The 10,788-nt window shown below is 44.0% G+C and overlaps 1 protein-coding gene across 1 annotated transcript; it reads right to left on the reverse strand.

Annotated features, from left to right (window-relative positions):
* Positions 1 to 398: 398 nt before the first annotated feature.
* Positions 399 to 9,753, reverse strand: LOC106603547 (sialate:O-sulfotransferase 1). The gene is made up of 9 exons (XM_014197384.3): positions 9,207 to 9,753; positions 6,958 to 7,681; positions 6,585 to 6,699; positions 4,476 to 4,669; positions 3,995 to 4,116; positions 3,029 to 3,215; positions 2,651 to 2,815; positions 2,171 to 2,371; positions 399 to 1,908 (listed from the first exon to the last, which is right to left on the reverse strand). Exons 2-9 carry the CDS (start codon positions 7,364 to 7,366, stop codon positions 1,553 to 1,555), a joined length of 1,749 nt encoding a protein of 582 aa, XP_014052859.2. The 5' UTR covers positions 7,367 to 7,681; positions 9,207 to 9,753; the 3' UTR covers positions 399 to 1,552.
* Between the last annotated feature and the right edge of the window lie 1,035 nt (positions 9,754 to 10,788).

A 10,788-nucleotide genomic window follows, 5' to 3' on the forward strand; every position in this document is an offset into this window, starting at 1 on the left:
AACCTTTGACTTTCTAGTCGGCAGTGCTCTTATAACTTAACTGTTGACTTGATTTTATAGTCCAAAAGTTTTTATTTATTTTGGATGAAACAAATAAATTGTGCATTTGAAAAAACATTGAGAGCAATGCATTGACTATATTTCAATGAGCTAGTTACACTATAGTTGTCACCCTTGTGCCAGAGTAAGAGCCGATGAGTAATGACAATGAGTTAGACTCAGCCTTTTGACAGATGGGTTAATGGTATCATTGAGGGTTTCGATAGGGAGTGGCTCTTCTCAGTGGCTTAGGGCCCACATCATTATGTTAATAGTTAATCATCTCATTTAAACTATAGGGTTCAATGATTTTATTCGTTTTGTTGTCTTTGTGTGAAATTCAATGGCAGACATCCAGAGAGAGTCACACCTTTTATTTTCTAATTAAACTGTTTGTTTTGTTCCACCACTATGCCACTGCTGTCGTCTGTCTGTGCATGGATCCAGCTTTTAGATTTATTATGACACATTTTTTGTTTATCTTAAATGCCTATCTGGACATTATCTTTCCAATGTGTTGACTTGTTTGCTGTCACAGACTGAACAATAGGCATGCAATTAAAATGATCATTTGTGAAACTGCATTCAAGTGTAAGTATTCTATTCTCACGAGGTAGCCTACACTCTCCCTGATAAACATTAGAAACCTATTTGACCAAGATTCACAGCCACAATTTGAACAAGATAAGGTACAGAACGTGATACAAAAGGCCTGTTCACAATGTCGTGTCACTTTAGGGCTCTCGGAGAGCTGGAACGCACTTACAAACATACAAACCACCAGGAATACATGTGTAGAACTGCCTGTATATGACCGAACACCAGCAGTAATGGAAAAGCTGACAATAGAGCTAAACATATGGAGATTTAATTGGCATAAGTCCATTACAACGATCCGATCGACATTGTTGAATGGCACATTTTCTGTTTAACTGCCCTCTACCAGTAAAACTGATATAAACATTACAAAAATCCCAAACAAACAGAAATAACCTAAAGATTCCATTTAAAGCTGAAAGCCTCAGTCTACAATGCTTGATTGAATTGTTTTTGCAGACAGGCACTTGCTCCATACTCCCAACGCCTGCAGTGAAAAGGGGGATGTTTCCATTTTCTTCTAATAGAGAGATTCTGGCTCTGGCCCTGAGACCTTTCAGCAGGAGCTGTAATGTTCAGCCATGTTTTTATCCCAGTGACACTGACAGTTTACACTGACGTTTAACTCAATGTTACTACGCTCTCGGCAGCCACTCACAGTGGGTTCGACATGTCAAGTGTGTCAAACAATTACCCATTGGTGTGTTCATACAGTCACTTTCCCTCTGAGTCACTCTTCTGAAAATGTTCTGTAGCTGACAGAATTCTCCAACACATCTAAAAACCTTTAACCCAACCATGCTAATGACTAGACTGGACTACTACCTTTGGAGTGGTGGCAGAGATTACACCTTCCCCCTCCCCTTTATTTGTTGACGTGTCCTTTTGGACTCCAGTGTGGATCAGCTGAGGAGGATCATCTGGGTATGTAGTCGTGTGGCAGGCCGCTGTGGTTCCTGTCCCTCAGGGCCTGGTCCACCGTGTTGATGTAGGAGTCAATGGTGCTCCTCAACTCCGCTGTGAAGGGGTCGAAGGAGGGCCGCTGGGCCCTACCAGAGCGTTTGAAGTGACCGTCCTGGTTGCTCTGGGCACACATCAGCCTCTCCTCCGTTATGGTGGCGTTGAGGAAGGAGGTGAGGAGGCGGAGCTGGGGAAAGAGCGCCCTCTGCAGGTCCTCGTAGTGCACCACCAGCAGGCGACGGCCAAACTGCAGCCAGCTCAGAGCGTGGGACGCCCACCAGGGGGCATAGCTGTCAACAAACTCTGGCCACTCTGAGGTAAACAGAGGAGAGAAGAAACCGAGGTATCTGATCAGTGTGTGCTGTGCGCAGACATTGCTGACATCTCACATTCAGTTTATGCAGCAATATGGCAGCTGAATATTTGTCTGTTTGAAACAGACTTTTGACCAATAGTTGACCAAAATCTCTTTATGTGTTTCATTTTTGCATGCCTTAATGGTTTGTGCATGCCTTAGTTGGCACATAACCCCCAGTCCATTTCCCAAACCACTGAGCTGTGATTGTTGTGTTACCTTTGCTCCTCCACTGTTTGTCTGTGGCGTAGCCAAGGTGTCCCGCACACTTCCTGTTGAACTCTGCCACGAGGGAACGGTAGGGGTTACGGATCAGTAAGATGGCAGAGTCAAACATCTCGATCTCTCTCTGCCCACTCTCATGGGTCTTAACACAGATGCTACGCCCACTCTTCCAGTAGTCCTTCTCCCCTTTGAAACCTGGTAGAAAACCCCAGATACACAAGAAGATCAAACCTCCGCAAGGCCACGTGTCACAAAACACTAAAGGTCAAGATCAAGTTACTGTCATCGATATTTGTAAGTACTGTACAAGTACATACATTAGAATTTTTCTATGAGAGCCCACGGTTTAGAAAATGGTAGCGCGTGCTTGAAAATGATATAATGATATATTCCAGGAGAGAAACATCAATCATTCCTGGTATATGTTATTATTATCCATCACAACACCTGAGCTGTGATCACATTCAGCCTCACCTCTGTTGTAAAGCGTGCCATCGAAGTAGAAGCTGCCAGTGTAGTAGCCTGTCACGAGCTCGATCAGGTGGCGTACCCAGGTGTTGCCAGCTCCGGGGAAGCTGGAGAGAGCCACCAGGGAGGTGGACCTCTCAGGTAGAAACGTCCTCTCTTTGCACCTGGAGTCTGAATGAGGCAGAAACATCAGGGTTGAACACCGCCATAGACACAGGCCATTGATCTATCTTTGAGCTACTGTATTGAAGCATGCTGTTGCTAAGAGTTTAAATTACAGTTACAGTAAAGTATAAAGCCTGAATATTTGACAGTATGTTATTTTTATGGTTGAAATCTTGGACTGTAGTATAAGTGAAAATGAAGGCTACTCAAGACTCTCACCAAGCACAGGTGTCTGGTAGACCTGGTAGTAGTATTGGTCTGAACGGGATGTGGAGGCAACAGTGTGTGCTGTGCCGTTGGTCTCCAGACATGGCTGGTCTGGTGGCAGACGTTGGTTCAGTCTAAACAGAGACGAGGCCCGGGAACAGTAACAGTGTGGGTTCCTCAACACAGCCAGTGGGAGCTCCTGCAGTACCGAACCAGGACCATTAAAAACATCAGAGGCATAACTTCAACCAGTAATTTACAGTTCAAGGAATATGACTGGGCACTCATTCCCCCTCTGGTGGATTGGATGTGATTTCACCCTTGGGTAACGGGATGGGTGGGTTATATAAGATGTCTGAACCACCCCTGTCCTATTTCCTTTGATTCCTTTTTTTTTTTCCCAAGTTCAGATATTTTTTGCACAAGTTGTCCTAGTTTTTCTATTCAACATAGCATAGCCCGCACCACCCCCACACTATATGGAGTTATAATTTCTATGGAGGCTGACTCTGACAGTGCTCTTTGTTTATTGACACTGGGAGTTACACAAATGTGAAAACACACAAAGCACAAAAGTGTACACACACACACACACACACACACACACACACACACTGAATAGGCTAAATCAAATTCAATATTGTCTCCCAGCCATTTGTGTGTAGAGCAGAGTAAAGTCGAGCAGAGGACCCTACTGATGCACCCAGACTGTGTTGAAGGACTGATTACAGCGCCCATCTATTTCTCATTAGAGGGACATTTAACCTTAAACAGTCAAATGGTGTTCCAGTAGCTCCATCACACAGAGCCATGCCATTCTAATCTACCATCTGAGGGGGGCAGAGACAGAGACAGCCCATGATCCATGATACCTCACCCCTGGGTCTGTGTGAGGAAGACTGGGGTCTGGGCTGGTGGTGAAGATTAAATAAATGGTTCAGTGGTTTTCAGGGTTTCTTGCTGGGAACAGAATCAAACCTTATCTGTGCAGGTCTCGATGCAGGACTGTGACGTGGAGTTTGACTGGAGGGAGTAGACAGGGAAGACGATGGTGGTGTTTTTTGGCAACTTGAAGCAGCCACTGTAGCGGACATTTCTGACTGCAGAACAGAGGTATGCAGACATCAGGCCACAGCTTATAAACATAGCTAAATGCATTCAATGTATTTTCTCTTTATGAGCTGCAATGTTGATCAATGCAAACATATTAGTCTTACACTGCCAAGCTTAAATCAAATGTTGCCCATAGAAATCGACCTATTATCTACTTACCCTAGATGGGAAATGACTAAACTGCATAGTGGCTACGGCTCATATAGTGCATGCATTAGTATAGCACTGGTCTCTCGTGACACTTTTGGCCAGGACACATGTGAAGTGCTTCTGGGTTCAGAGATTAGTCAAGCACATTACAGCCGCTCAGTCAGCCAGTGCTCTATACCAGGTTGCGTGTACTCACATTTCCTCTGTCCTGGGAGCTGTTCCTCCACCTTGTAGATGGAGAGGCGCCCCACGCCCCCACAGGGTGCTCCCCTCTCCCTCCTCTCCCCTCTGCAGCCCAGGCTACAGTCCTCCTCCTGGGCCCGCGGGCTGCTGATGCGGTTACCACAGTGACACTCTGCTCCGTACTCCAGACCTGCGAACCGGTAACCACTGCAGAGAGAGGGAGACATACACCACTGACTCACCTCAGTGCCTTAGCCCAGGGATATCTTTAATCACAGGCTATCATTTTCCCAGGGCTATCTTTAATCCCATGATATCCTTAGAACAAGGCTATCTTTAATCACAGGCTATCATTAGCCCAGGGCTATCTTTAATCACAGGCTATCATTAGCCCAGGGCTATCTTTAATCACAGGCTATCATTAGCCCAGGGCTATCTTTAATCACAGGCTATCATTAGCCCAGGGCTATCTTTAATCACAGGCTATCATTAACCCAGGGCTATCTTTAGTCACAGGCTATCATTATCCCAGGGCTATCTTTAATCACATGCTATCATAAGAACAAGGCTATCTTTAATCACAGGCTATCATTAACCCAGGGCTATCTTTAATCACAGGCTATCATTATCCCAGGGCTATCTTTAATCACATGCTATCATAGCCCAGGGCTATCATTTGCCCAGGGATATCTTTAATCCCATGCTATCCTTAGAACAAGGCTATCATTAGCCCAGGGCTATCTTTAATCACAGGCTATCATTAGCCCAGGGCTATCTTTAATCACAGGCTATCATTAGCCCAGGGCTATCTTTAATCACAGGCTATCATTAGCTCAGGGCTATCTTTAATCACAGGCTATCATTAGCCCAGGGCTATCTTTAATCACAGGCTATCATTAGCCCAGGGCTATCTTTAATCACAGGCTATCATTAGCCCAGGGCTATCTTTAATCACAGGCTATCATTAGCCCAGGGCTATCTTTAGTCACAGGCTATCATTATCCCAGGGCTATCTTTAATCACATGCTATCCTTAGAACAAGGCTATCTTCAATCACAGGCTATCATTAGCCCAGGGCTATCTTTAATCACAGGCTATCATTAGCCCAGGGCTATCTTTCATCCCATGCTATCATTAGCCCAGGGCTATCTTTAATCCCATGCTATCCTTAGAACAAGGCTATCTTTAATCACAGGCTATCATTATCCCAGGGCTATCTTTAATCACAGGCTATCATTAGCCCAGGGCTATCTTTAGTCACAGGCTATCATTATCCCAGGGCTATCTTTAATCAGATGATATCAGAACAAGGCTATCTTTAATCACAGGCTATCATTAGCCCAGGGATATCTTTAATCACAGGCTATCATTAGCCCAGGGCTATCTTTAATCACATGCTATCATAAGAACAAGGCTATCTTTAATCACAGGCTATCATTAGCCTTGGGCTACCTTGTTCCATAGGACACCAGATTGCATAACCCCAGGCCAGCGTGTAAATAAATACTAAACATTTTAATTGAATCAATCAGAGCAGGCAGCAGTGAAGCCCAGCGTTAATTTCTCAGTGGTGCTGGCTGGTAAGTTTTCACTGTTGACAAAATCACAGTAATAGTTCTGGGTGGATGATGGGGGTCTTTTATCCCAAGGGCTATATGAGTCATCCTACTTTAAGTCTCTTTATCCTCTCTCCTTGGAAAGAGAGGAGATATCCAAAATGACCTTTTAGCATTTGCTTTGAGCCCCACCATAAACAGGCTTATGATTCTGGCTGAATATCCTCCCAGCAGTCCATATGGTCTGATTATGTTTGCATTGGCTATTTGTTTTCGTGGCAATCATTTCCTGCTTCTAGACTTCCTGTGAAATAAGGCCCTGTTAAATGTTTTGTCATAAATTGATTTATTCAGTTGTGTAATGAATTTTAATGATTACTAACACCCCCTAATACCCACTATATCTCATTCTGCATCTCTAACACAGATCTGGCCCTCCACTACACACCACCACCATCCTGCCACCTGGCTCCCCATTGAAACACAGGACCTATTCATCCCAGTGACTGAGACAGAATAATTAACCAAATAGCAGCAGCTCACCATGGTTCCTCTAGACTCATTACCTTTCTGAGCAGGTGTCTTGACACAAAGAGCTGGTCATTTTGCGCAGATCATACAGCATGGTTCCCCCCAGGGCTTGTTCATTGGCATCATGCATGAAGCAGCCCATGTAGGTCCCTTGCCATGTCAAAATAAAACAGTAAATGAAAAGCCATATTACAAATCCTTTTGTACAACATTATACAATATGAATTGTTTAGTACAACACACTATTGAGCAGAGGTAACACAGATTTTCAGCAGATTTGAGCCTGTCAGTCCTGTCATTAAGCCTGGAATAAATACAATTTCAACCCAGATCTGGTATGCAGTCAGCAGTTAAACTACAGACATGTTGGCGCTCAAAGTAAATTATGTTACATTAGGTAGGTGGTACCTTTGTAGCTTTTATTGCGTTGTAGAGGACCTCTCTGCTCCTGCGTGTCTGGTATGAGACCGTGGAACCAGCGGTGGTGCAGGTGTTGCACCCCCAGGTGTCGGGACGTGGGCCAGTGTCGCCCCGTCTTGATGCCCCCTCCACCACCCAACACACCCTGGGTGGCTGCCCATCTGGAGCGCGCCCTCAGGCCCAGGCCGGGGGAGGCCCTCACGGCTGTGGGAGGCGCTGGCAGTGCCATGAGAGAAGGGAGACTGGCGTCGCCTGGTGGCTGAGCGGTCTTTAGGGTCAGGCTGGAGCGCTGCAGCAGCAGGATGCTCCCCGCCATAAGGTAGGCGATCCCCAGGAAGAGGAGGAGCATCTGAGCTCGCCGCAGGAAGCAACGCAGCCTGTAGAGGGGCGTGGCCATCCCCACTGTTCAGCTGGTGGCTCTTTGACCCTTAGTGAGCCACCATTCCAGAGAGCATGGTGAGGGTTAAAACCTCATTATAACCTTCCCAAGGCCCCATCAGTCCAGTCACACAGTAGGTAGGCTACCTGGCTGCAGCCTTAGATGGTTAATGACTCTTCGTGGTTCATAGCCATGCCTTTGGACTGGTAACCAAAAGGACCACTGTGTAATCAGGTCCCTCAGATATGTCACAGCAGCGCCAGACTTTACAGTAATCTCCAAGGGAACAGAACAGCCAGCAAGCCCTGGAAGCCAGTAGTTTCTTGGAAAAACCTAGGGCAACAAAATAGAAGCAAGCAAGTCTGATGTAAATTGGCAGAACATATTTCTCTGTGTATATGACCTCTGTAGAATATAGGAGGGAAACGTATATAGCTCGGGGGATTAGATCCATAGTTCATGTTGGCATATTTGTGTTTCTGTTCTAGAGCACTGAGCATAAAGTCATTTCAGTTGATGTTGACATATAGGATTGTGTTTCTGTTCTAGAACACTGAGCATTAAGTTATTTCAGCTCATGTTGACATATAGGATTGTGTTTCTGTTCTAGAGCACTGAGCATTAAGTAATTTCCCTTGCTATTCGTTGTTTGTCTTTCCTCTGAACCTGGTATGATACTATATCTGGTGTTAATGGGTGTGTGGGAAGAGGTTATCTTCCTGTTAGCTACAGCACATCCTTAGTTTCTCTGTTTCGCTTGTCTTTGCTTCGTAAATCTCCACCATTCTGCCTCAATTACACTGGCAGCATGACAGCATCACAGCACCATCTGTATTATATTGCTGTTTCCCTGACTTAAATCAGTGTGTTGGTACGTTTGTAAAGCTCCACACTGGCTGGTGTTTGTGATTGGGCTTTGTCAACTATCTTTTGATGATCAGTACCATAACAAACCAATTACGTTCAAGCAGCAACTCGGATCAAGACATGGAAATTAGTGCTCTTCAATTGGACAAGTTCTCTCTCTAATTCTGGAGTAGTAGGTTAGTGGAGAAATGCCAGGTAGTGCATGACAGGCAAGAGATGAAAGCCACTAACAGTAGAGGTTTCACTGTCCCACTGGGCACAGATATCAGTTCAAAGTCTACTTTTTGATTTACATTAGGTTGCATTCACTAACGTGAATTCAATGTGAAATCAACAAAAAAGTTTGTGTAATTGGATTTAAATTGGATGAAAGAATCTAATCAGTTTTCCACGTTGAATCAAAGAGTCACATGCTTTTTTTGACTGAAACAACGTGCAAACAATGTTGATTCAACCAGTTTTGCCCAGTGGGGTGCAATCAGCACTAAACCGTCTGCACAAAGACAGCAGCCAGACCATAATGTAATGTTACAGTATTATGGCCATGACCCTTCCTTTTAGGTCTTTTTTGCCACTAATTCCAATAGTATGACTTTTCTACTGTTTCGACCTTATCAGGCTACCTCTCGGGATCTTGTTCATAATACTAGGCTACCAACCAAGAGAAGCAACAGTTTGCACATACACTATGCTCCCACCACAGAGCACATCATGTGTTTCTAGTGTTTCACGAACCGCCAACTTCTCTAACTGATCAGCATTTCTAATGATTTCTAGAAGTAGTCTATAGATAAGCAACATTTTCGAAAATAATGCCCGCTGTCAAATAATAAACTATGATTTTTGTCAGCGTTAATCTACCTGTGTAATGTATAAGGCATAATAACATATATCACCCAATGGAGGATCAAAACAAGTTGCAAAGCGCACATTTACTCAATAATGCATAATCAGTGTTATAAAATACAAATCTGAATACCGTTTAGCCTACCTTGATTGTCGACGGTTCAAGATTGCGTGTAATCATACAGAAGGCTATCAGATTCAGGGTCGAAACTCTCTCCCACGTATTCTGAAATCTAAAATATTCGCTCCTATTTTATATCCAAAACCAGTGAAGCCACGTTTGTATTGTTACGTTTAAGAATTGTCTCCCCGCTCCTCGTCTTTCTCCACTCTCTCTCCCTCTCCATGGAAGAGCAGATCGTTACAAAACTAGATGGCAGGGAGTGAGGGAGCATACACATTTGCATTGGCGATCCCTGACGCGTCACGAGTCCGCCGTCCTTGTTTATGGGAGACGTGTCCCCCAGTGGCCATGAACCACTATGGTATGCTATGATCCCTTGGCTAACAGTTACTGTTGAAAGCTGCGTGCATGTTGCCTGCGTCAACAAATGTATGAAGTTCTAACCATTTAAGGGTTACTGTGCTGCCCACCAGCTGTCCATTCTAACATTGACAATTGTCCATTCAACCCTTGTGTTCATTCATTAGAAGCCTCTCCGTCATCCGTGCAGAGAACGTAGCCTGCATCAAATGAGGAGAGGTGACAGGCTAAGCCAGTAGGATTTTAAACAAGATGTCAGCACCACGGACAGCGCCAATTCTGAACGTTACTTCCAGTGTTTGATTTTCTTTCTTTCGGACCAAAACTATTTTACTGATTGTAGCCCTTAATTATTTACATACAATTGCTGAGTAAGTATCTGGTCATTTAATCTATGGTAAAATGTAACAACATAGCTAATAATAAAACAAGTTTTTGTTAGGAATGATTAAAATAAGCACTAAAAGTAAGCCTAGTTAGCGGTTGTGTTGTCCATGATGTATTGTAATCTATTACGATTAACATGAATCTATTCATATTAATTAATCATTCATTACATTTCTATAGCGCTTTTCATAGAATCAAAACGTTCAAGAGCAAAAAACAAACAAGCAATATATCATGACAGGTCAACCAATAATAGAGGCCAAGTACTTGCAAGATGCATCCTCTGAAGATGGAGAGGGTCCGTTCATGGCTTGAGTGGAGAGAGCTGGTCAGAGGATGGTAGATGATGGTGATGGAGTCTGCTGATGAGCTTGTCGAGGGCAAGTCTGGGAACCAGCCTGACTCTTATAGCCATCCATTCCTATCAAGCTTCAGACGACTCTTCAAATGATGTAGATCAGGAATTGGCATCCAGGTGAACAAAAAAGCTGGTACTATGTCCTCCAGATGCATTTTTCAAGCAAAAACATCAGCCAACCTGATAGCTAGCTAGCCAGCCAAGCCAAAACATGTTAACTTGTCAGTCAGTGTATGCAAATCCGTGGCTCAGAAACACCAGATATATGCAATAAAAACCATGTTTTCAAAAACAAAAGAGCTGATTTAAAAATCAACAATTAAAAACAACTAAAAAATAACTAAATATATACACATTTACAGGAGCTCTGTGGTTAGGCTGCTACTAGGGTCACATGGCAACTGTCTATATTGTAACACATACTAGACTTGTTCTGCTCTTTTTTTATGACCAATGTGTAATTGCTGACCAGGAATTTGAGCTGTTAGATCAAGTGGT

The sequence above is a fragment of the Salmo salar genome, chromosome 04 (assembly GCF_965601325.2).
Source record: "Salmo salar chromosome 04, fSalSal1, whole genome shotgun sequence".
Lineage (NCBI taxonomy): Eukaryota > Metazoa > Chordata > Actinopteri > Salmoniformes > Salmonidae > Salmo > Salmo salar.

Excerpts from the sequence above, each read along its gene's own strand:
- LOC106603547 (XM_014197384.3), bottom strand. The coding sequence starts at position 7,366 with ATGGCCACGCCCCTCTACAGGCTGCGTTGCTTCCTGCGGCGAGCTCAG. Across the intron at positions 6,700-6,957 it reads ACGCAATAAAAGCTACAAAG|GGACCTACATGGGCTGCTTC; the intron begins GTACCACCTACC and ends TGACATGGCAAG. Across the intron at positions 2,372-2,650 it reads TGGCACGCTTTACAACAGAG|GTTTCAAAGGGGAGAAGGAC; the intron begins GTGAGGCTGAAT and ends GTTTTCTACCAG.